We start from the raw sequence: 24,802 nt of genomic DNA on the forward strand, positions 1-24,802 counted from the left end.
GAAAAATGACATTTCAAAGGTGGAAGAATGTTTTAAGACCACTGAAGTCAACAAAGTTAAGTGACTAAACAGGTTATAAAATTAATAAGCAGAGCTGAAACTAGAAGCCAAGCTTCCTGATGCCCAGCATATTTATTTGTCCTCTGGAAGTACTTGCTTATACCTAAATGCGTATCACAATGAGAATCTCATGGTAATTCTTCAAATTCATTATTATTTATATATCTTTTTTCTTCCCCTAGTTAAAAAACACTTCCTTTGGTTCTGCCCCCTACTGGAACACAGTTGGTTAATAAGGTCCACTTTCAGAATTTAGATTAGTGAAAAATATTCAGGGAATATAAAGACTCAAAAACGTTTCAAAAATGAGTATGTGAGAGGGACTAGAAGCAATGATACCCCAGGAGCAATGAGTACACCTAGCACCCAGATCTTGGTTTCTAAGAACCCTTCTCCACTAAAAGGCAAACAGTACTCCATGGAGAAGTGACTCATAGCTCACTCCAAAGCTGGAGCTGGGAAATACAAGATGAACCTGAAAATCTTATTGAGCCAGAAAATAAGAGAACATTCAAAGAATGATGGGGGCATGCCTAAAGAACACAAGAGACAGCTCAAAGGATCTGGCATTAGCAAAATCAGGAAAAATTTGAACATCAATGATAGCAAAGAATTATAACTCACTGAAAAAAACAGAAATCTATGAGTCTATATTGTAAAATGGCAACTAATATATACAAGAATGATGGAGCTAAAAAAGTCATCAAAAAGATCTATAAGTAGTGGGTTACAAGGAAATACACACTAAAGTATTTGGTGGCAAAGGGTCATGAGGGCCTCCAACTTACTCTTGAATAGTTTAAGTGTGTGTGTGTGTGTGTGTGTGTGTGTGTATTAAAGCAAATAAGGCAAAATGTAAACACTCAGTGAGTCAGGATAGAGGGTATACAGGAGTTCCTTGTCCCATTTTTGTAACATTTTTATAATTTTGAAATTATATAAGAATTAAAAGTTACCCCAGGGGCTTCCCTGGTGGCGCAGTGGTTGAGAGTCCGCCTGCCGATGCAGGGGACACGAGTTCGTGCCCCGGTGCGGGAAGATCCCACATGCCGCGGAGCAGCTGGGCCCGTGAGCCATGGCCGCTGGGCCTGCGCGTCCGGAGCCTGTGCTCCGCAACGGGAGAGGCCACAACAGTGAGACGCCCGCGTACCGCAAAAAAAAAAAAAAAAAAAAAAAAAGTTACCCCAAAAATGAGTTCCGTTTAGTTCCCTTTGGCAAAATATTGTTCTGAAACCCACCATCATAAGGAAATGCCATTTAACATATGTATTGGATAAGGTAAAAAGAGTGACAGCTTCTGGGTATTTTACTATAAAACCTAATCCAAAGTTCTAGTTTTTTAAACTATGAAACATTCAAGTGTTGTTTCAGAAAATAAAAGCAAGATCCCATTTTCAATCCCATTAGCAGAAATCAAAGAAAACTTTAAATGACTAGTCTGAAGTCTGGAGCTAAGCCCTAGAGTGTGCATTATGAGATTCCAACTTAGAGGGCTACTTTCCTTTGTCATTGCTCAAAACCATTCCCAAAGAGGCATAGCAAGCATTCAGAACAAAGATCTATTTTTTTTTTAATTCAAAATTAAACAGTAGGAAAAGACAGAGAACGATTTAATCTAAACTAAAATCTCAAACTCTCTTTTTAAATTGAAATATAACTGATCTACAATATTATGTTAGTTTTAGGTATACAGCAAAATGATTCAGTTATATATTTTTTCAGATATTTTTCCATTATAGGTTATTACAAGATATTCAATATCTTGTAATAGCACAGTTCCCTGTGCTATACAGTACATTCTTGTTGCTTCAAACTCTTTTAAGTAAGATTTTTTTCATTAGTTTTTGATACCTTTCTTAAATTGTATTAGGATGGTAAGCCAGATGTTTACTCACTTCAGTGTAGATATTGCTTGGGAACATGAGTGAACTGCTCAGGTTCCTCTATGTCTGGGAAGTAGGAAACAGTTCAACTTGTCAGATATTCAGTATATACCACAGTACTCACTCATCATAACACTCCAAACCTGAAACTCCTGTATTTGACACAATATGAAATTCTTCAGGAATCAAAGTATCTGTTAGTTTCTTTGGCTTAAAAAGAAAGAAAGAACAACAAGAATGAAAACAAGCAGATGAAAAAAACTGAGTTTCACAAATCCTAATTTCTATACCAAAGTGATACTATTTATTAAGAGATTTTGATCAGAGAAATAACAATATTAGTAATATGGGTCATGGCAAGGAGTAATAAACTTTTAGCAGAGCACAAATTAAAAAATTAGCCAAGGGGTTTCCCTTGTGGCTCAGTGGTTAAGAATCCGCCTGCCAATGCAGGGGACGTGGGTTTGACCCCTGGTCCGGGAAGATGCCACATGCCACCGAGCAGCTAAGCCCGTGCGCCACAACTACTGAGCCTGTGCTCTAGAGCCCACAAGCCACAAATACTGAGCCCATGTGCCATGAATACTGAAGCCTGCACACCTAGAGTCCGTGGTCCACAACAAGAGAAGCTACTGCAATAAGAAGCCCATGCACCACAACAAAGAGTGGTCCTCGCTCACCGCAACTAGAGAAAGCCCACGCACAGCAATGAAGACCCAACGCAGCCAAAAATAAATAAATAAATGTTAAAAATAAATAAATAAATAAAATTAAAAATTAGCCATGAATTAAAGAACAATCTTGGTTTTAGTATTAATTACACAAAAATCTATTGACTTTAAAATTCAATAGGAATGTAAAATTTACCTTAGCAACAAGCCAAAAATAAGAATTCTACAATTCTTTTTTCTGCCTTTTTTTAAATTGAAGTACAGTTGATTTACAATGTTGTGTTACTTTCAAGAATTCTACAACTGTAAGCTGTTGGTTTCTTTTAAAAAAAAATCTAGTCTCCTACACTGTATTATCCAGATTAAAGTAAATAACTGTAGTTTGGAAAATGGCTTAAAATAAGATATGTTTGATCATCTCCCACTAAATGCCCTTTTCTAGAAATAATTAGAAAGTGCTATGAAAACATAAACAATGCAGGTTGTTATAGTATGACATGGCTTTATATTTGGGGGAAATTTTTTTTTTAAGTAGAGAGAGGGAGAGGAAATTATTTGTCAAATACTTTATTTACCTTATGAGGCACAAGGACACCATCACGTGACTGTAATGAACGGTCCATTTGTGGGGGACAAACTGCGCTCTCCCTAGTCTCTCCTTTAACATATTTAACATCGTACAGAAAAGAAATATCCCTAAAAGATAAGAAAAATATATTTACAAAATAAATTTTGTCTGGTTACTGGATAAGAATGGGTAAAGTCCACACACATCCTTCACACAAAGGGACACAAAACTGGTCTCCTTACCTCATACTTTACTAAGAAGGCTGAGGCATTAGGGTTTCCGCCCCCCCCCGCACTCTTCCTCTTCTCCATGTCAAATTTCTCATTCGCCTTTCCTTCAGCCTCATGTTAAGATGTATTCTCTTCCCCAGGATTATTTCCTCCACTTAAGTCCTTCATTTCATCTTTGCCCACATCCTTGGGGACCTCATTCCATCAATCCTAATTTCTGTGTATTTCCTTCTCTCTTGGAACATTCCCCCTGGTCTATAACTCAAGTCTTCTCCCCTTCTAAAAATCTTCCCTTGACCATACATTGTTGTCAAGTTACCTTGATCTATCTATCCCTCACTTTCTGCTAAACATCAGACTTCTTAAAATTTCCCTGCAGTTGGGAAATCATTCTCCAGAAAGCTGAGGATGACTTTCTACAGCTAAGTCATCAGTTCTCATCTTCCACTATTTTCCTGGAATATTTTCCAGGGTTGATCACCTCTCTTCTTAAAAACACTCTCCTCTCCTCTGTCCTCTGTATGACTGGACTCTCCTGGTTCTCTCATCCTACCTACCCCTTCTTGAACATCTCTGTGACCTCCTGCCTACCAAATGGAAATGCTCCACAACGTCCTGTCCTCATCCTTCTCTGCTCTCCCTATACTTTCTCCCTTGGCAATGCTATCAAATCTCACCTTATCATATTTGTTACCTCTAGATATGACTGAATAATTCTCCTTCATTCTCACTTTTCACCCTTCTATATTCACTAATTCTGTCAGTTAGCACCACCACTCTACTCATCAAAAATCTCAGCATCCATAATTGATTCCATCCCACCCTTTGTCCTCAATATCTATCACTAACACTTATTAATTTTACAGTCACCCTCCTCTTGTCTCTTGCCAATGCCAAATCAAGGTAACTTTTGCCATGTAAGATATGTATCCACAGGTTCCAAGGACTGCAGTGAGGACATTTCAGGGAGGTCATTATCCTATCTATCACACTACAGATCTTCACATTTTAAAAAGTTCCAACTCAGATGTCATTTGACATTAAAACTTTAATGTCAGTTTATTGCTGCATTCAGATATAGCTAATTATTTTTTCAAAGTACTTCAAACATCTCATAACTACTAATTATTATATAGTAATAATTATAGCCATGGTCTGATGGCATAAAATAAAGTACCAATACTTATGACACCAAAGCCCCAGGACAAAGAAATGAATAGCCTAAATTTCTACCACTTTTTCTAGCACTGAGACATAGCTGAGTAATAACACCTTATATTTACATAGCAGTGTATAGTTTTACAAGTGCTCTTGCATTCATTATCTCATTTGTGCTTTCTATATCCCTGGAAGGTACACAAAATGGAGCAAGTCTATTATTCCCTTTTTACAAGTGAGAAAATGGAACTCAGAAAGACTAAATAACCTACCCAAGTATTAGTAACTGTAAACTTACTATTAAGTGATATTTCAGTAAGGAGCATGGAGGGAGTAAATTTTTTTTTGGAGGGAGTAAATTAATAAATTAACCATACACAGAAAATTAGCAGATTACAATCTTCACAGGGAAAATGTTGTAATTTTGGATATTTTTAGGAATGATATAAAAACAACAAATATAATTTGCTGATTTGATCTAAAACAGTGTAAAGGTTAAGGGTTCGCTTTGAGGAAAAGCAGGGATTAAGCACTTGTTTTTCAAGGTTTTGCAGGTCATGAAGCTATGTTACCTAGCTCTTCTCAGATGTGCAAATAAAAGAGGCCCTAAAGGCCTTCTGCCTGATATTTTCCCTTCTACTAGGGTACAACAAAGAATAGGAGAGTAAGGGGACAAGTACATGAAGGCATGCAAAAGCAAATTTAAAACAAGTGAAAAGTCAACAGAGCCAGCACATATTGCCATCCTCTTGATAATAATCATACACAAAAAGGTAGACCCATGTCCTCTTCAGATTGTATTCTGGTTCATTAAAGATACTTCAAGCGGGCTTCCCTGGTGGCACAGTGGTTAAGAATCTGCTTGCCAAAGCAGAGGACACCAGTTCAAGCCCTGGTCTGGGAAGATCCCACATGCCGCGGAGCAACTAAGCCTGTGCGCCACAACTACCGAGCCTGCGCTCTAGAGCCCACAAGCCACAACTACTGAGCCCGTGTGCCACAGCTACTGAAGCCCGTGCACCTACAGCCCACAACAAGAGAAGCCACCGCAATGAGAAGCCCACGTACCGCAACAAAGAGTAGCCCCCGCTCGCCACAACTAGACAAAGCCCGCGCACAGCAACAGAGACCCAATGCAGCCAAAAATAAATAAATAAATGTATTTTTTTAAAAACAGATACTTCAAGCTTTGAAATCTTGATTCTATGATTTTACTCTCTGATTTAAAATCGATGATTCTATGATTTTACAATTTTTCCGATTCTGCTCCTCCCAAGGAAATCATACAAAATGAGATAATGATTCTATTCATCTGCATCTACCCAACTATCTTCCTTCTTTACCTTCCAGCTCCCGTTAGGGAAACGGGATGGTCGATCAGATATTTGAACTTATTTCTTCGAATAGGGTTATGCCAAACGTGGTCAACAGGGCGTGGAAGAGTACCCTGGGAAAAAGAAAAACATGAATACACAGCAGAGGGCGCTCTAGTCAAGTAAAATCTATTCTTAATGAGTATTTACATTAAAGGCATTTGAATATTCTATGGAAAAAGAGAGCAGAATTCTTATTTAATACCAAGGAGAAAGACTGAAACCAGGACAATTCAATAGTGAAAGAAAAATATCAAGACTAAGAGTAGTAATGATCATTTAGGTAAATCACATAAAAACAGGTTAATGGAAATACTCAAGTATTTCCTTGAAAATATGCAAAAGAGTTTAGTTTTCAATCTAGGAAATTAATTTTAAAATATTCTTAAGACAATCTGGAATACATAACATATGCTAAATAAATACTTAATGAACCGGATACCAAAAGATAAATGTTCCCAAGTACTTTATATATGTATATACACACCTTTGGGGTTTTAATTTTCTTAGAAGGCAGTAAGTTTTCAGGACAAGGACCAGCATTGGCTGTATAGGTCAGAGAAAGTAGAACTTCCTGAGGGATGAACTCATTCTGAAGGAAAGTAGGAAACGGTTTCGACGGATCCACCAGACTTTTTTTCTCCCTTAGTTTAGGAAGTCCTAAGAAAATAATGGGAAAGAAAAGCTTACTGTAGTTTTTTTGAGAGTTAATTAGAGATTCCCAGGCTACCTCATCAATCCCATATATATGTTGCTAACAGAGAGAAACATTGCTTCCGGTTGCCAAGAATAGCAGCAATATTTAAAACACTGAAAATCAACTAGTCAAGAAAAAGAAACTCACATTGTCTGCCCTACTCACACTTACATCAGACATGAGTTCAAAAACTCAGGTACAAAGATGAACCTCCATTATTCCAAATTCGAAGTTGAAAATTAAACTCACTTCACTTGATCAAACTAACCGAGATAGCATGAAGATGATGGGAATGTCTATTTTCCCTTTGATGTGAAAATGACCAAAGAAATCTCCTCTCCTCAAAACTGTCAAATTATTTAGTAATTTTTTCTATATAAGTTTGAAGGTGAAAATTAAATTGGAATATTTATAGAGTGAAAGGTATCTGAGTTGGATTTAAATGTAGAATTGGGACCCTTAGAAATGAAGAGAGTGGAATAATCTGAGCAAATTAGTGCAGTAAAACTCAGTATAAAGAGTGTCCTACTCAGCTTGACTAGGGCAGAGGAGTTATAAAGGTAGGGGAGTCGGCCTAATGTAGGAAAAGGTCTCCAATGCAGTCAGCAAGGAGGGTTAGGTTGTCAATCTTCTTAAAGAACTCTCAACTAATCTATGCCCCTCACATAGAATGGTTTGTGTTAATTTCTGTAAGGATGTATCATGCTTTGATCACCATCAAAACCTCTGAAGTTCACATTACCAAAAGTCTATCTCTTGAAAGTTTGGGATGGAGTCAGAATATCAGAGGAAATAAGGAAAAAAAAAAAAGTTAGGTGGGACTTTAGCAGAATCTCCCCTAAAAACAAGATGTAGGTGAGTTGGAGGAAGCTTTAACATAATGAGGGGTAGGAATGAGTCTAGCAGATTCTTTTTTTTTTTTTTTTTGGGGGGCATGCAGGATCTTAGTTCCCAGACCAGGGATCGAACCCGAGCCCCCTGAAATAGAAGCGCGGACTCTTAACCACTGGACCGCCAGGGAAGTCACTAGCAGATCCTTATTCCAGTACAGATCTGCATTTAGCTATGTATGAATGAAAATCTTATACAAATAATTACTTTCATTCAGAATAATGACTAAAACCTGATACAAACTGGTTCCTTAACAAATACCCCAAAAAAGTACTGTTTCATACAACCATTGGTATTTAAAATAGGTTGAATTTAGAACAATATAAAACTCATTAGCATCTGAAAAAAATTACAAACACAGTCCTTACGCAGAGTAGTGAAAAATACTATAAAAGGAATGGCTTTTGATTTTATTGAAACAAGTGTATTGGAAAAACGAAACTAATTAAAGTATCCTGAAATCTCAGATTAAGGAAAATAGTGAACGTATTGTGATTTCTGACTATGGCCATGATTATTTATGCCTTGAAGAACTTTACCTGTCTCTTCCTTGGATGCAGAGATTTTCACATTTTTGCCCTCAGGTGTTGACGTTGAGGGCGTTTTCGGGAGCGACATAGTAAGCAATGCCTCCTATCACTCTCTAGTAATTTGAAATACCCCTCCAGAAAGCTAACCTAGAAACAAATCAGCGGCATTACTGGGATTTGGCAGGGCTGCCACATTGACCTGCAGGAAAGAGAGAGAAAGAGAGACAGAATGAGAGAGAGAGAGAGAAACCCGTTAACTGTTATGTTAAAATTTATCTAGCATGGGTTTTCTTTGAGGAGACTTCCGGGCTCTAAAGTCCTCTGATGCGACTAAGAAGCCTGTGGGTGGATCAGAGTCTGGGCCCGGGTCGGGAAGTACACGCTCGGCCCACCCCTCCGACCACCGGCACCACCTGAAGGCGCCCCTCGCTCGAGGTCCCGGCCTCCCCACAGGCAGCGCCTGGCGCACGCAGCGCCACTGACTCGCGGTCGGGCAGAGTTCGCACCGTTTCTGCATCAGAAGTGATGAGAAACCGACACTTGCAGCCCGTACCTGTAAACTATGCTTCTCGCCAGACGTCTTGTAGCCGCACCTTTTCCCAAACGCCTGCGTGTCGTCATAGAAACCCAGGACCCCGGGCCTTAGCAATCCTCAATGGCGGCTGCCTTCGGCGGTGCCTGCGGAGGACTGAGACGGCTAAGAAACAGTCTCTCGGGGATGCCATGTGTTTTAAATCTCAACATAGATTCAACAGCAATGAAGAATAAAAATGTTTAATCGGGCCGTTCTCACGGAGTCAGAAAGTGTCTGGATCCAGGCGCTTCCGCGGCAGGCGGTCGCTCTCCCCCTGCCCCGGGAAGACTTCTTAGGCTTGTGACCAAAGGCGAGATAGGACTTGAGCAAGTTTCTCGCATCACTCTATCCCACTTTCTTGTTGTTTCCTCTGTTTTTGTAAAAGCCACATTCAGGGGGAAATTGGGTAAACAAAAACTCTGTGTTCCCATCAGTTGAGGCATTATTGCAGAAGCTGCTCCTGTCCTTGGCATTTCCGAGTCTTCCTTGCATTATTAAGCACCGCCTGCGCCCCCCTCCCCATTCTACTCTTAACTTTCCGTGCAGGGGGAAGGCATTCCTAGGTCTAGACTTTTTTTGGCTGGAGGCAGGTAAGGAGACTGCACTTCAGGCAGAGCCAACCCAAGTCAGATCGTTGGGTCTTACTGCTTAAAAACCTGTTCTCAGGAAGTAATGGGATAAACACATTAGAACGGAGGAGCTGAGAGCCCGCCTCTTACCACCACCAGGATTAACCAACCAAACTTGGGTCTGCTCGCCCAAAGCATAGCCTGGTTGTGATGAAGGAAAATAGAGTTTATTACCGGGTGTGATGAAGGAAAATACAGAGTTTATTGCAAGGTGCTAAGCAAGGAGAATAGGCTCAAAAGACATGAACTCCCCAGTGGCTTTCAGGGAAGGGTTTTTAAAGGCAGGGTTTTTAAAGGATAGAGTCGCAGGTGCCTGATCAGCTTGTGGACATTTTTCTGATTGATTTCTGGTTGGTGGGGAGATAACCAGGTGGTATTTCGGGGGGCAACATCATCAGCCTTATGGTTCCAAACGGTCTGGGGTCTATGTGCTTTTGTTAGCATGCAGTCAACTTCTTCCATCTGGTGGGGGAGTTAGTATATGTAAAAAACTCACGGATATGGCTCAGAATATTATCTATAGCCCTTGGGTAGGAACTAAGGGTCATTGACTTTTGCTTTATAGCTAAACTATTATTTTACTTGACTGTTTTCCTTTCTTTCTGCATTTTCTCACTTCTCTGAATTTGCTCTTTGGAACTTGGGGAAGGCCTAGGAGGCTGAAGCTTTTCTGCAAACAAGAGGCAGGGGATGGGGGTGTGGGGCAGTGTCTTTCCCCCGGAAGGCTTCACAGGGTCCTGCTGCTTGGTTTCAGGATCATTTTGTATTAGGATGAAACCTTAATGCCAAGTAATGCTGGTGGATTCCCAGCATCTAGATGCCTCTAGTCTGAAAAATAAATTTCAGGAGGGAAGAAAACTTCTCTTGTTCAGTCATCATATTCCTTAGTACCAAGCATAGTGCCTGGCACAAACACCTTCAATACATGATGTTTGAAAATCAGCTGGACAGTTCTAATGCTTCTGTGTTTATATGCTTAAGTCTCTGGGTTTTGGGAGACTCATAATAGCTCACAGACATATGAGCAAAGTGTTGAAAACAAAAAAAGTACAATCTCTATGCCCCTTTTAATTCTTCTAAACACCTTGGGTATCTAAACATTTTAGCCTTTAGCCCTATCTCCCATCATCCTAGGTTTTTTCTAGATTTTCCAAGAATTAAAATACACATAGCACACACATATTTCACCTTAAGAACTGGCAACCATCAAAACAGGTGAGGGGGCAGAAGCAATGCACAAGCAGGTGGAAGGTAATTTTCCTCCAAAGTTTGTCTTCCTCCCTCCTCACTGCTGTCCTGACTCTACATTACAGTTTGGAACCATAACCAGGATACTGAACTTCAGAGGTCCCAAAACTCCAGCATCAGTTTATACATAGTTTATCAAGCTTTTACGTATTAGAAGAACAAAGTAATTCATCTTTCACATTCTTAAGTTTTAAAAAATCTAAAGTAGGGCATTGATAAGATGGGGAAAAGTGAACAGATTCAAGAGATACATAGAAAGTAAAATCTAGGGACTTCCCAGGTGGCGCAGTGCTTAGGAATCCACCTGCCAATGCAGGGGACACGGGTTCGAGCCCCGTCCGGGAAAGATCCCACATGCCGCGGAGCAACTGAGCCCGTGCGCCACAACTACTGAGCCTGTGCTCTAGAGCCCTCGTGCCACTACTACTGAGGCCCGCGCGCGCCTAGAGCCTGTGCTCCGCAACAAGAGAAGCCACCGCAATGAGAAGCCCTCGCACTGCAACGAAGAGTAGCCCCCGCTCACTGCAACTAGAGAAAGCATGCATGCGGCAACGAAGCCCCAAACACAGCCAAAAAAAAAAAGAAAGTAAAATCTATAGGATTTGGGAAGTGATTGGATCTATGGTGTGAAGAAAAAGACATCAAATGTTACTTCTCATTTTCTATCCTGTGCAATGGTGTGGTGATTACACATACCAGTTCCTGACCAAAGGTCTGGGTTAAAGTTGTAGAAGTATATGAAATATAAGTACAAGAAAAGATAACATAAGAACATTACAATAAGACCATAACTATTGAAGAATACAATTGCTACTCTTGGGAAACTCCTCTCATCATTGTGAATTATACACAATGATGAATGCTAAAATGTTGTTAAGATAAAGTATTACTGAGGTCTTTGATGGGAAATACCATAGCAAAATGCAAGCAGATAATAATTTTCCTAAATAGAAAATTTCAAGACATAGTAAAAGTGACACAGTTATAAACAGGGCTAACTGTGCTTCTTGATGTTGGCTGACTTCTGTGGCAGCTTTATACCCACTCAGCAGTAGGGTCTTCCAGGGCTTCAGGTGGACAAAACAATATCTCGGAAGAGAGCCAGTCAGTGAAATCACCAAACGTACCCTGAACTAGGACCAAACAAACACAGCGTGTGCTTATGCACCAATCTTTTTACCAACTCATTTCCTAAGTGTGAACAAGGGTGATACACACATCCATAGGTGCTTAAATACAGCACGCAAAGCTCCCCGGAGTCTGAGTGGGAAGTAGGCCAGTATCTGTATTTAACATAACAGAAAAATGAATGTATCAATCACAAATGTTTAAAAGGAGACACTGAGAAAGAAACCTGGACACTGCTCAGCAAACACTACCCAGGGGAAGAGTAGTATGGAAGAGTATTGCTTCCATAAAAAATGGCATCTGTAAAACTGAAATGATGCTTCAGTCTGTCTTAGTTTTTATGTCATGCAATTCACCCAAGTACCCTCCTTCGGATTTCACCTTATAATAGAGAGACCATTAAGGCGGGAGGGTTAGACCAGCGATAAAGGTTCCTGCTCAGCCATTGGTCGGCGCCACAGGGGGCCCCCTTCAGCCACTGGTCGGTGCCGCAGTGGGCCCCTCCCCCAAGCAAACCGGCGCCAATGGGCGACCCTTAGAGGGGCTGGCAGAGTGGTGGTCGTCAGGTGGAGAGTAAGAGGCAGATCCCAGCCTTCTCCCTGGGGCCCTCCAGCTCACCCAGCTTCGGGCTCCACAGAGGCCTCACCAGGACCGCCCACTAGCCGGGCCCAGGCTCTGAGGCGGCAGTGAACCTCTCCCCCATCCGTGCCTCTGCAGCCTAATGGCAGCGGCCATCCGCATGGGACACAGCCTGGGGCATCTGGCCCCCACCGTTTGGGCAGCCTGAGGAGCCTGAGGGCCAGCTGGGTCCTGGGCGCCTGGCTCCCTCAGCCATGACAGCTGGGCAGCGTCTGGGGACCTGGCCCTGAGGGAGCCACCAACTGAGATCTGCCTCTTCAGCCAGGCCTGGGCACTGGCGGGAGGACCCAGACTGGGTGCTAGACGAATGCTCCGGGGCACGGTAGCCACCCACCCTCCCCGCGCCCCACCTCGCAGGGACTCCCTTCTCTTAGCCAGGCCTGGACCTCGGAGGGCGAAAGTTGAGCCTTGGAACTTTGCCCTTTCCTGTCAGAACAAAGGATAACGTTTATTTGTTATGTCCCTGTAAACCTGTCCCTGTTAAGTCCCACGATGTTACAGGAACATCGTGACCTGACCAAGACCGGACCTCAAGAACAAAGGATCTGACACCAAGAAGTTTGCAACAACTAACCATGCCCCTCCCTCATCTTTCCTGTAAAAGGGCTTTGCTGAAAGATTTCAGGGAATTTGGGTTTTTTTTTTAAGGCATGAGCCACCCATCTCCCTGCATGGCCCTGCAATAAACATTTCTCTGTCCCAAACTCCAGCGTTTTGGTGGTGTTTGGCCTCACTGTGAGTCAGGAACACAGCTGTGTTTCGGTAACAACATGGCTGTGCCTTGAGGAAGAAACAGGCTTTTTGTCTGGTTCACAGCCTATCTTCAGTGCGCATCACATGGTGTTGATGCCATCTAGGCAAAAAAATTCATCTTTCTCATTGTACAGTAAGCTGGGCTTCTGCAAGAGAGTAAATTTAGTGACCATGGCCAACCTGAGTATGCCACCCCAAGTGCAATTTCTCATGCTACATTTACAAACTGGTGTTCCAGTTCTATAAGTCAGATTCATGAATGCAGTTAACTTGGGTCCAAACACAAGCTCAGCCTAAAAGGACAAGATCCTAAACTTTAGTAAATTCATCAAGGAAAATTGCCACACTGTGGCTTCACCCCCAGTGGCAAAGAATAGTCACTTGGTCCAAGAATCAGGGGCACATCTAATTTCCGAAGGGACTTCCCCCTTCCCACTCCTCTGGCACTGCAGTGGCAGGTGGGTAGAGCCAGACCATGGAGGCTAACTCAGTACTTCTTGGCTGTTACTATGATATATGCTTCTATGTATAGAACGTTGTGATGTCAAATCCTACTCATAGTAGTTTCCTATTACAAGGAGATTCTTTGGAGGGAAGGGAAGCAACCTATCTTGCTTCAAAATTAGTTTTCCCAAGCCTTGTTTGAAAAGGCACACTTCCCAGTCAACAGATTTTCTCTTTTCATTAGAAACCTAAATCCATTTCTACCCACTGGGGAGCGGGGTGGGCAGTACACTTTTAGAAATACCCATTCACAAGTTTTAAAAGGCCAACAGGAAAAGAAGTCAAGCAACAAATAATGACCACAGAAAGAAAGGAGGCTCAAGAACCAGGGTCACTGCTTTTCTTGATGCAAATACAAAATCACAACTGGGCCCCATTATTTCTTTGTAATCTGTAACGTGGCTCCCTCCATTATCCTGAAAAAGAAAATTCTAACAACATTGTAAATCAACTATACTCCAATAAAAATTATTGGCTATATTCAGCATATAAAGCTGTGTGCTATTAAGGTGAAAACCATTTATGAACATGAAATACATAGTTAATATAGGGTTAATATCAAACTTGAGTTACTTTTAAAATGAGACATGGTGTTTTTCCAAATTTATTTACCACATTCTTCACATATGCAATTATTTTGCCCTTTTGTATGTATTCTTTTTAAAGTTTAAAAAATGTTAATGCTAATACAATGTGTGCTAAACAAAGTGATGATACCAGTGATTAGACAAAGATATAGGGGGTGGGGGAGGAGGAATTGTAATTCAGGAAAAGAGCAAACAAGAACGAATTAGAAAAAACATCGTTAATTATAGGATAACCCTTATAACAACTTCAGATTCCCGGGACTTTTCTGCAGCTCTTAAAACACTATGGGTTTAATGCACATGCTGGAAAGGTACTAACACAGGAAGGAAGCTGCCTTACTGGCCCCAATGGCAGAGCCTTGGCTAGGGCTTCAGCTCTCTTCCCACCCAAGTGGCATGTTTGTACATGGGAATTCAAACTGTATCCCTAAGAGAAGAGAAATACACCTACCATCTCATTAAGACAAACTAAAAGAACACCACAAAGCATGGTGAAGTATCTGCTAGCATAAAGGCTAGAAGAAAGCATTTAGAAAAAGAGTACGGAGACAGTTTTAGATTTTTTAAAAAACTGCGTAACTTCTGAAATTAAGCCTTTATTTTTCTAAAATCCAAATTAGCTATTTAAAAGTCTTTATACTTCACAAGAAAAGAAGGAAACTTTATTAAGGATTTTACAGATTGTACAGCTTTCCTACTAACCTAAAGCTTATGAATTTTATCAGTATCTACCGATTTTCACACTGGACATTAAATTCAGGGTGGGGAAAAGCACGGGTGGACCAAGTAAGGACTCCTCTCCACTGCAACCAGAGTAGCTGTATTCTACCTCCTTTATAAACTGGCTTCCAACACTCTGTGACCTGATAGAGACTTTAGTGATGTTAGAAACTAATCAAATACTTACATAAGCTTCACTAACAATATTCATTTTATTCCTCAAAACATTTACGTCCTAGTTCCCTCCATTTCTGAACCATAATCATAAAGCCTAGAGATAAGATATGTGAAAGAATGTCCAAGGCAGGTCTTTCTTTGATAGTAAATATATACACACACACACATATATAACTATTATATAAACTACATAAGTTACATGAAATTTTGCATCAGCAAGCAAGTCATTGAACTATCTTCCATTAAGAAATTCATTCTGCCTTCCAAGACTAGAAGCATCCTTACACTGGCAGAAGTAAGGCCTCATTAGCTTCCGTCCTCTCCATAATTTCTAAAACTTAAGTATAAAGTATACACACTAGTTCTAAACACGATTTAATACTTAGGTAAAAGCATTTCTTTTCAGAAGCTTGCCACTCTACCCTAATGCTAAACAGATAAATCTGAAAGTATCAATAATTTTGGAGAGCTGGAAACAAGAATGCTTTTAGCAATGCTGTTGAATTCTTACCAATTCTATTATGTGAGAGCCTGTATCTATCAAGGTGCAAAGCCAATTCACCATCAGCCTGAGAGTCTATTTAAAAGTATATATTCTTGGGAGTGTGCAGCATTTGAAACACCCCCCACCGCCATCCCAGGTCTTTTTTTAAGGGTTCCAATGAAATAATAGTAAGGATTTAGGTTTGGAATTTATGGAGAGTAAGAAAATAACGAGGCTCTATTTCTGCCTGGGCTAGTGGTTTGCAGCAACCGAATGAGGTAGTTATTAATCCCCATTTTACAGATGAGGAAAACTGTGGCTCTGATAAATTAAGCAACTTTGGGTGCCACTGCTAGTAAGTATGGGGCTATCTTAATCACAAGGCTGTGCATGGACTTCTTTCACCACACCAGTGGTTTTCAAACTGGGTATTTGGGGGTAAGAGGAAATGGATATAACCAAACAATGGCTCCAGCCCTGCATCCCTGTCTCAACCAGAAGCAGCATGATTTACATGCTGGGCTTAAGCCTAACAATTTTTTTTTAAAGGTTTCAAAAGTAACATGTATAAATTACTATACTACACCAGGCCACCTGCTTACTACAGCTATGTTAGTTCATCTCTGTTATTTTCCTCCAAAGAAAACAATGAACTTTACTCAAAATTACGTATGACCGCACAAAACAAAAATATTTTTGCATAAAAGACTTCAACAATTCATGCTATGTAGCCCACATGACCAACTTCTAAAACATAAATGTTGTTAGGTTTCCTATAAAGACTTCAGGATTCAATTTTTCAGGTAAGTATAATTTTTAAACTATGATAAAAATTGCCTATACTAAATGAATTACTTCTACAACATAATCTGTGTATGCAAATATAGAATACTTACTTTACACACTGTACTTTCTTAACCTGCAAATATCATCCACTTTCACCCTGTAACTATTGAAAACGGAAAAAACATTTCCACTACTCCTTTTGCTTCCAAACGTTGTGGTTACCGAGAGGGGTAGAAGCAGCCTCAATTTTCTAATTAAGCTCTAACATGAGGAAGCAACTTTACCTAGGCAATTGCAGTAATTAATCCACCAAAAACAAACAAAAAACCCCTCCATTTTTCCTCACTACCCAGAATTGAGAATAAGAGCTTCTAACAAATTTATGACAAAGTTAGAGATATTAGTTGTTCTCTTAGATAACACACCCAAACTAATGATTACTGTCATTAATACTTTATAGGAGAGAAATTTTAAACTCATTACTTTTCTTTTTTTTAAAAAATTTATTTATTTATTTATTATTTTATTTTGGGCTGCATTGGGTCTTCGTTGCCGTGTGCGGGCTTTCTCTAGTTGCGGCAAGCAGGGGCTACTCTTGGTTGTGGTGTGCGGGCTTCTCACTGTGGTGGCTTTTCTTGTTGTGGAGCACAGGCTCTAGGCGTGCGTAGTTGTGGCACGCGGGCTTCGGTAGTTGTGGCACGCGGACTCAGTAGTTGTGGCTCTGGGCTCTAGAGAGCAGGCTCAGTAGTTGTGGTGCACGGGCTTAGTTGCTCCGCAGCATGTGGGATCTTCCTGGACAAGGGCTCAAACCCATGTCCCCTGCATTGGCAGGTGGAGTCTTAACCACTGTGCCACGAGGGAAATCCTGGAATACCCTTTTAAAAATAACCTTCTTTGAGGTACACTTTTGCCTGTTGAGGTTGGATTTGCCCAAACTCAACTGGACCAAAGGTATGGGAAACTTAGCTGAGAACTTGTGGTACAAATTAAGTTGTGACTATTAAGAAACTTTACTTACCTTCTTGTGAGATTCAAACTAACTTTTTGAAAACAATTTGAAAAAGATTTCTCAAAACTTTCTGGATAGCAGTAGGGCTGCTAGAATACCAAGATAGTTTCTCAAGTTGGCTGCTTCTCAAATTTTGGGTAATTCATAAGCCTCCCTTCTTTGGGTTGAACCTACATGGTCTTCAAAAACCCTTCCAAAGCTCAGTCTTTACCAACATAATCATATGTCATTCAAGCAACCAAAATAATTCCTACACACCACACTGTATTAGCTATAGGCATCTGATAACATGGAACATCATACAATAAAGTACATTTTCTTGAAAATGATCACCTATTAATTTATTGCAACTAAAGTACACTACCATTAGAAGTATAATAATTGAAAAAAAAGTATAATAATTGAGCAAATGCAGAAGCCAGCTTCTGGATCTTTAATATTCCCTTTAATGGTGGTGATTAATACTTATGCAACAGACTTACTAGTCTGAAAAATAATTCATGTCAGTATTTATTAGATAAAATAACTGTACCAAAGGTTACTTCTAAATAACTTCAAAGAAGTTATTACCTGAAAGTTTAAACAACAAAAGTTATCTTCTTTAAGTTCCACAATAAAATAATTTAAACACATTATTGACTCTGCAAGTTCTTTTTAAAAATTACTTTAGAAATTAAAAGAGGAAATATTTTTCTTTGTCCTGTGCCACTTCTTTTTCCCTTCCTACTTCTGTCCCCCTCAATATATAATATTATGGATGCAAACTCAAGAATTCAAGGTGAAAGGGATAATTTTGCTTCACAGATATCATGACCTACACTGTATAGCAAAAACAAGATAAAAATAGAACTGAACTTTAAAAAAAATACAAATTAGGATATATAACAAGATTATCTTTGGAAAAATAGATATTTTCTCTTTACTAGAAATAGCAAAACATTCCACATTATTTTCTTTCCCAATTGCATGGTTAATGAGCATACATTCCAACAATGCACATGAAAAAATTTCTAAGCCAGGGGTACTTAAATGATTTCTTCATCAATGTTTTGGCTAATTCAGTGGCCAAGAAAACATGATGTTTAGTCTCTAATTAGATGCAATCAAGAAACAAAACAGAATTTCTGAGGTTTAAGCTGATATGACCCAGCAAAAATCTGTCATTATATCAGCTACAAGTCTCCCTTCTCCCAAAAAGGAAAAAATTAAGAACTGCTTAAAAGTGTACAAGCTTCCAGGAAACTTCTAACAGCTCAGCTTCAGGTGACCTAGTAATGGAGTGAGCCATCTGTAAAGCCTGGAGTGGTCCAAATAACACAGATAACTTCAGTAATGGCTGGAAACAGATGGTGGCCCCAAATCAGGTAAAATACCCAATCTTCAGTCAAGGAAGGAAACAAAGTCCAAGCTTCTAAAACACATAACGACAAGTCCAGGAACGTGGCCGGATGTAATCCAGAAATGTGGGCTTTGAGGGGAAAAAAAAGAATGGAAGAGTAGTTTATTTGTGTGCACTGTACGTATGAGATATGGGGTAGATAGGGGGTGTTGATGTTACACATGGCACATCTCTAAAATGCCTCCCAGCATTTCAGTAACCTTCAAGCTATAAGCAGCTCACTAATTCAAAAGATGTTCATCATTTTTATCTATAGCACAGATTTACTTGATTTAGAAGCTTTACATGAAGCTAGGTCCAGTAAACTCTACACAACTGCATGGACTCCTGACCAAATTCTAAAGAGGCACTGCCTTTTTTCTGTATCTTGCATTTTCTTTTAGCAAAGTCCTATTTTTAGTAGCCCTAAATCTAAATGGTGGTAGGTTAAGGATGATAATATACACAAATTACTATAATACAAAGCTTAAATTACTGAATCATCTAAACGAGGAACAGATGAAATACTATGAAAGTTCAGAAATAGAAAAGAGACTAGAGCAGGAATTTTAAAAAGCTTCATGGGGACTTCCCTGGTGGTGCAGTGGTTAAGACTCCACGCAGGGGGCCTGGGTTCGATCCCTGGTCAGGGAACTAGATCCCACATGCATGCCGCAACTAAGAGTTCACATGCCACAAGCAAGGAGCCCATGTGCCACAACTAAAGAGCCGGCGAGCCGCAACTAAGACCCAGCGAAACCAACCAACCAACCAACCAAATAAATAAATAAATAAGCTTCATGGACGACACTGCATCCAAATCAGATCTTGATAAAATCTGACAGGTGAAATCTGAGTGCAAAGAGTAGAGTGACCAGAGACAGAGTCCAGAGTCCAGAGCAGTTAGTTCAAATGCACAAAGGGGACTCATAGGAAATAAGGAGGGGATGCGAGGGCAGCATAGCAAAATCAGGGCGGACAGAAGCTTTGGGAGAGAAACTGATTAATCTGATTTTAAATATCTTCAGTTATAGGTATCCGTGAGAAATACCCAAGCAGATGTATCAAGAAGCCCCCCACCCCAAATATTTGGGAGTTTTCTACAAGCAGCCGAAAACTAAAGCTCTAAGAATGAGACTCTTACAAAATTACAAACAAGAAAAATACAACAAAAAAAGGGAAATGGGCTCCTAGGCATATGAGTCTAGCTGGACATTTTTATAGAGTTTATTACTTCGGGAAGGAAGAGGTAAAAGATGCATATTTGGGGGTGGGGGTGGATACACATGCCACTGGGAAAACCTTGAAGAAGACCTACATTTTCAGGGCCCAGGAAGACTATTAGAAGGAGCTAAAGAAAAATCAGATAAAGAGAAAAAAAAAGAGAGAGAGAACCAAGAACTAGGAGAGTTCAATGGGAAGAAAACCAAAGAAAAGAAAAAGTTCAAGGACAGTGCAGTAAGATAAGTTACTGCTTTTACTCCACATTTCCCTCCCCTTAACATTAATTTATCACCATCTCCACTACTCCCTTCCCCTTAACACTGTCCACCAACCCTCACAATCAGGGGACAAATAGGTTACTTCACCACTCCAGCCTGATTGATGACTCACATTTTTCAAGGGGCAGTGTTGACGTGCATACCACTCTTGAGAATAAAAGCACAGGAGGACTCCATTGCCCGCGAAAAGGGAAGTCCACATCAGAACATTCCAAATTGGCCTTTTCCGACTATCATTGGCAATGAAGTTGAAAGCCACTGAAGTTAGGAAAACAACAAAAAATATATATAGTCATCAAAACAAAATCTACCAGGAGATGAGGGGCCTCAGATATCTGCTACAATCATTTAGTTATCATAAACAGCATCAACTGTGTATATACAGGTTCTATGCTGGCCATTGGTCCCATAAGTACAAATGAAGCTTCACTGTTTAAATTTATTAATCAGTGATTATTTGGAAAGCAATCAGTATTCAGAACAGGTGAAAACATATTTCATGGACGCATTCCTATTCTAACTTGTCCCTCTCCACCCCACCCAAAAAAGGGTTAGTTTTTTTCAGAGAGTGAACACTGAACAGAGTTTAAGAATGGCGAGGTTGTTTATAGTTTTCATGAGCTACCAAGTCAGTGTTATCAACAGTCTTCAAGAGCTTATTTAGTTCATTTCTCTACATCAAAGTGTAAGCATCCTGCAACAGAGTTGTACATAATTACTCAAAATTAATGTTCTTACCATCTGATAAACAAACATTGCCTTGAAATGGTATTACTATCTAGTTTTCTACTTTGATTTTATATTCTAAATTTCTTTTAGCATAATACCCAGTACTCAGGAGATGCCAAGATACTTACTTCCAAAGAACATGAAGAGCACGAAAAGCACTGGATAGAAAAAGTTCAAGCAAACAGCCAAGGCATATTCGTGCACTACAGCAGACACAGCAAAGACAGCTAACATGGCAGCTGACTTGAACTTCTTTGTGAAAAACTAGGGTAAAAGGAAAATATTAGAGGCAATTTTCAGAAAGTAAGTAATTAAACATGAAGTACATAAGACTTATAATTAACACACACTAAAGGCACCTATTATATTCATATTTGATTTTCTAAGTCTACTTGGAGTAATCCAATGTACTAAAATAATGACAAAAACATCTATGCTTAAAAATCCTTACTTTACTAAATGACATATTTTCAAAACCATTAATGTTGAAGGATCGAGCATATTTTCAAAAACATTAATAACTTATATTTGTAACTCACTATGGTTGACAAAACATAGTTTTCATTGCTAAACGGACACATCAAATCTAGAGTAGCATTGTACGGTAGATTGGGCAGGTACCATTTTTACAGGTAACAAAACTAAGATTTAGAAACAAGGGACTTGCCTCCATAAGTCAAATTACATTTATAAATGAAAGAGCATTCGAATACTGTGCTATTTGCACCACAAAACACTGTCATTTAGCCAAATAGTGCCCTTATTTAACAATTCAAACCTGCAATCCAGAGATACCAACGTTAATCAACCATGAGACTCAAGACTACGTTTCTTCAGTCTAAATAAGCGATGCTCTAAAGAATGTCTCAAAGACATATATTAATAATCTATATCGGAGAGCTGTAAATCCAAACATAGGTGGTTTCTCCACTTCTAACAAAGGAAGAAAAACAAAAAAACAAATGGAAAAAGCTAGGGGAGATTATTTGCTGGCAATGAGACTCCAACAAAATGATCCATTACTGGTGGATCATTTCAACTTCTCCAAATGCCTGCACGCATTCTTGCTTTGTAGTCATGTAAAATCAAAATCCAGAGCAAAAACATGGTCTTAGTCCTAGTAACTGTAGATACTGGTCTCTAAGCAGTGCTATTCAAAGCAGAAGGTTTCTTAAGACATTAACGGCTCACAAGAGAATTGAAGACAACTAAGTATAACTTCCTCCAGCTGCACAATAGTAATACTTTCTGGAAAAGAATCTCCATTTCTTAAACAACATTAACTAAATCTCGCTGCTTACCCAGAGAAAGTCCTTGTAAGCATAGTAATATAGCCAGTCATGGACCACCACATTCCAGGTCCTGTAATAGTTAGAGTATGATGTGGAGTTCCACCAATCCTAAGGAAAAAAGCAAAGGTATACATATACACAGAACCAAAGCAAAACCTACTCCCAGGGAATATACACACATAATATAACACCTAGAGTGTGTTATGATAAATTGTTAGTCCATACACTGATGTCAGAAAAATCTTCAAAGGCATTTTGGTTATTAGTGTTCAATGTGACATTAATCCTAGTTTTATGGATGATTAAGTTCCCAGGTTCACTATCTCTTTATCACACAAGTTATGATGGAAGATACACAACATAATCATTAAATCTAATGTTCATCTAAATAACAATCAGTAAATCCCCCTTACCTTGCTAAAACACAATGAGAGAATTCTAAGGTCACACAGACTTAGATAGGGTGATAACCCTCAAGAGCAGTTTGCTGGTATCATAGACAGCAAAATTTAAGTTGTACCACGAGTGAGATGGTGGCTACCTCCAAGTCCTGGTGCTCCTTTATATATATCCTGTTTCTTACTCTTAAGATCAGACCAATGGAATAAGACATAAAATTTGCAACACGCACTCACTGCTTCTTTGAGAAAGGAGGGGTAGGCTTGGAGTGTTGCCAAAACATGAACAGACAAAATTCTAGAGGGCTTCAGGTGGGATTACAGAACACTGTGAACCACTCTGCCTCTACTCTACAACTTAATTCCAACTTTGGAAGTGTAAGAATACTATCTGAAGCAGAATTAATGCCTTTCAAAATAAAGGAGGGAAAAGTTACTTCCTTCATGAACTGTTCAACAATCTTAAATAGAATAATTTGCTGAGATCACTCCTACAGCACCAGACAGCCGATTTCAAATGAATAAAAAGTCAGCAAAGTCTCAGAATGCCCTCTGGACACCTGCTTTTCCACTGTAATCACCAATACAGGATCCAGCAGGAACCAAATGCGGTACTAAGGGAGCAGATTTAGAGGTAGAATAAAAGACAAGACTACGCCACTTAAATCAGTAATCGAATTTCAGACTTAATATTGGTAAAACCTGTGGAAGAAAACGATTTCACAACATTTATGTTAAAAAGCTAGTAGCTAACAATGCTCAAATATTTAACAACGAGTACACAAATAAAATGTGAAAAGGAAGATGAGTCCAAGTACACATTACCTTATAAAACATCCTGTCACCAAAGCGTAACATCTCAGCAAAGGCATTGAGCCAGCAGTGCAAAAAGGCAAAAAAACTAAGGAACAGTATCAGCACAGCTAAAAATAAGAGGAACAACATTAAGACTCTTTCCAAACAGCTCACATACCAATCAGTTCATTATATGTCGTCATTTGCTTAGCTGGAATTATTTTGTAAAATAAAAGCTATTATTCCAGCTTACCCATTCCAGAAATGATACAGTGTATTTTGAAAGTTAATTATTTTAACCTAATAAAGAAATAACTTTCTTCCAAGTGGGTTTTATAGACAAAAATGACCCAGCCTGTTTTTAATGGAAATGCCTAGATGTATGGCTTAACTTGGTGGTAAAAGCCCTTTAAAATCTGGCCGTGTATTCCTCTAAACCAGCTGTTTAAAACTGGGAGAGATTTTGCCCCCAGGAGATGGCTGGCAATTCTGGAGACATTTTTGGTTATCACAATTCAAGAAGCGGGCCTTGTGCTATGATATCCAGTTGTTAGAGGCCAGGATGTGGCTAATATCCTACAATGCACGTGACAGCCCCCCAAAGAAAGAATTATCCAGCCCAAAATGTCAATAGTGACAAGGTTAACTTACCTCTGCCTCTACTCCCAATGTAGCAAACATCATCCACAACTGAACTTGTGCCATTCCAAAATACTCCATGCCTTTGAACCCACCCCACTACCTGGAAGCAACTTTCCACCACCCCTCTGCCCGGCAAATGCCTACTTATTTTTCAATACCCAATGTTAAATGTCATCTCCACTATGAGACAAAGTTCAACAGCACCTTAGTATATTATATATTACACTATATTTTAAAATACCCATTTACATGCCCATCCTTTTCATTCACTTGTTTTTTCAAAAAATATTAGCCTACTATGTATAAGACAATGTAGGAGAGACTATGACTGGCTATAAGATACAATGCTTAAGCTTATGGAATTTGCAGCTTAGTGAGGAAGACACACATATGTAACACATATCCCATCAGAGGGACAGATAAAATAATGTATTGGAGTAAATCTTGAGGGGCAATCAGGGAGGATTACTAGCAGATGTCTGGGAGAGAGGGAGAGGAAGAAAGAACGTGATGGCAGAAAACAATACCAACATATAATGGGTAGAGGAAAGAGAAAAAGTAAAGGAAACTGTAAATATAACTAAACTGCAAGCTTCCAGAGAATAAAGAGTATGTATGTCTGGTTCACTGCTATGTATGGTATGGCCAGAAAGACAGGAGAATAAGAGAGTGGCAAGACAGACTTCAAAATGTGGTCAACAGCACCCAATGCTTCATGGAGATCAAACAGAATAAGGGCTAAGCCAACTACTGGAGGAGATTAGAGA

General features: G+C 39.6%; 2 protein-coding genes across 7 annotated transcripts in view; both read right to left on the reverse strand.

The window, feature by feature from the left end:
* AXDND1 (axonemal dynein light chain domain containing 1) overlaps positions 1 to 17,601 on the reverse strand; it is a 104,031-nt gene extending 86,430 nt beyond the window's left edge. The window contains exons 1-6 of the mRNA XM_022556587.2: positions 8,615 to 17,601; positions 8,071 to 8,260; positions 6,431 to 6,603; positions 5,914 to 6,017; positions 3,190 to 3,310; positions 2,068 to 2,153 (exon numbers count right to left, since the gene is read on the reverse strand). Of these exons, the coding sequence (XP_022412295.1) occupies positions 2,068 to 2,153; positions 3,190 to 3,310; positions 5,914 to 6,017; positions 6,431 to 6,603; positions 8,071 to 8,149 (563 nt within the window). The 5' untranslated portion in view covers positions 8,150 to 8,260; positions 8,615 to 17,601. The remainder of the gene's footprint in view (positions 1 to 2,067; positions 2,154 to 3,189; positions 3,311 to 5,913; positions 6,018 to 6,430; positions 6,604 to 8,070; positions 8,261 to 8,614) is intronic.
* Positions 17,602 to 17,791: 190 nt separating this feature from the next.
* Positions 17,792 to 24,802, reverse strand: part of SOAT1 (sterol O-acyltransferase 1) — a 56,530-nt gene continuing 49,519 nt past the window's right edge. For all 6 annotated transcript variants that reach the window (XM_089910675.1, XM_089910668.1, XM_089910663.1 and 3 more), the window contains 5 exons: positions 23,424 to 23,521; positions 22,210 to 22,308; positions 21,037 to 21,172; positions 20,292 to 20,437; positions 17,792 to 18,767 (listed from right to left, as the gene is read on the reverse strand). In XM_089910675.1, coding sequence (XP_089766801.1) covers positions 18,711 to 18,767; positions 20,292 to 20,437; positions 21,037 to 21,172; positions 22,210 to 22,308; positions 23,424 to 23,521 — 536 coding nt within the window. In that variant the 3' untranslated portion in view covers positions 17,792 to 18,710. The remainder of the gene's footprint in view (positions 18,768 to 20,291; positions 20,438 to 21,036; positions 21,173 to 22,209; positions 22,309 to 23,423; positions 23,522 to 24,802) is intronic.

The sequence above is a fragment of the Delphinapterus leucas genome, chromosome 1 (genome assembly GCF_059928025.1).
Source record: "Delphinapterus leucas isolate spDelLeu-1000000601 "Yukka" chromosome 1, BTC_Dleu_Yukka2, whole genome shotgun sequence".
Taxonomy (NCBI): domain Eukaryota; kingdom Metazoa; phylum Chordata; class Mammalia; order Artiodactyla; family Monodontidae; genus Delphinapterus; species Delphinapterus leucas.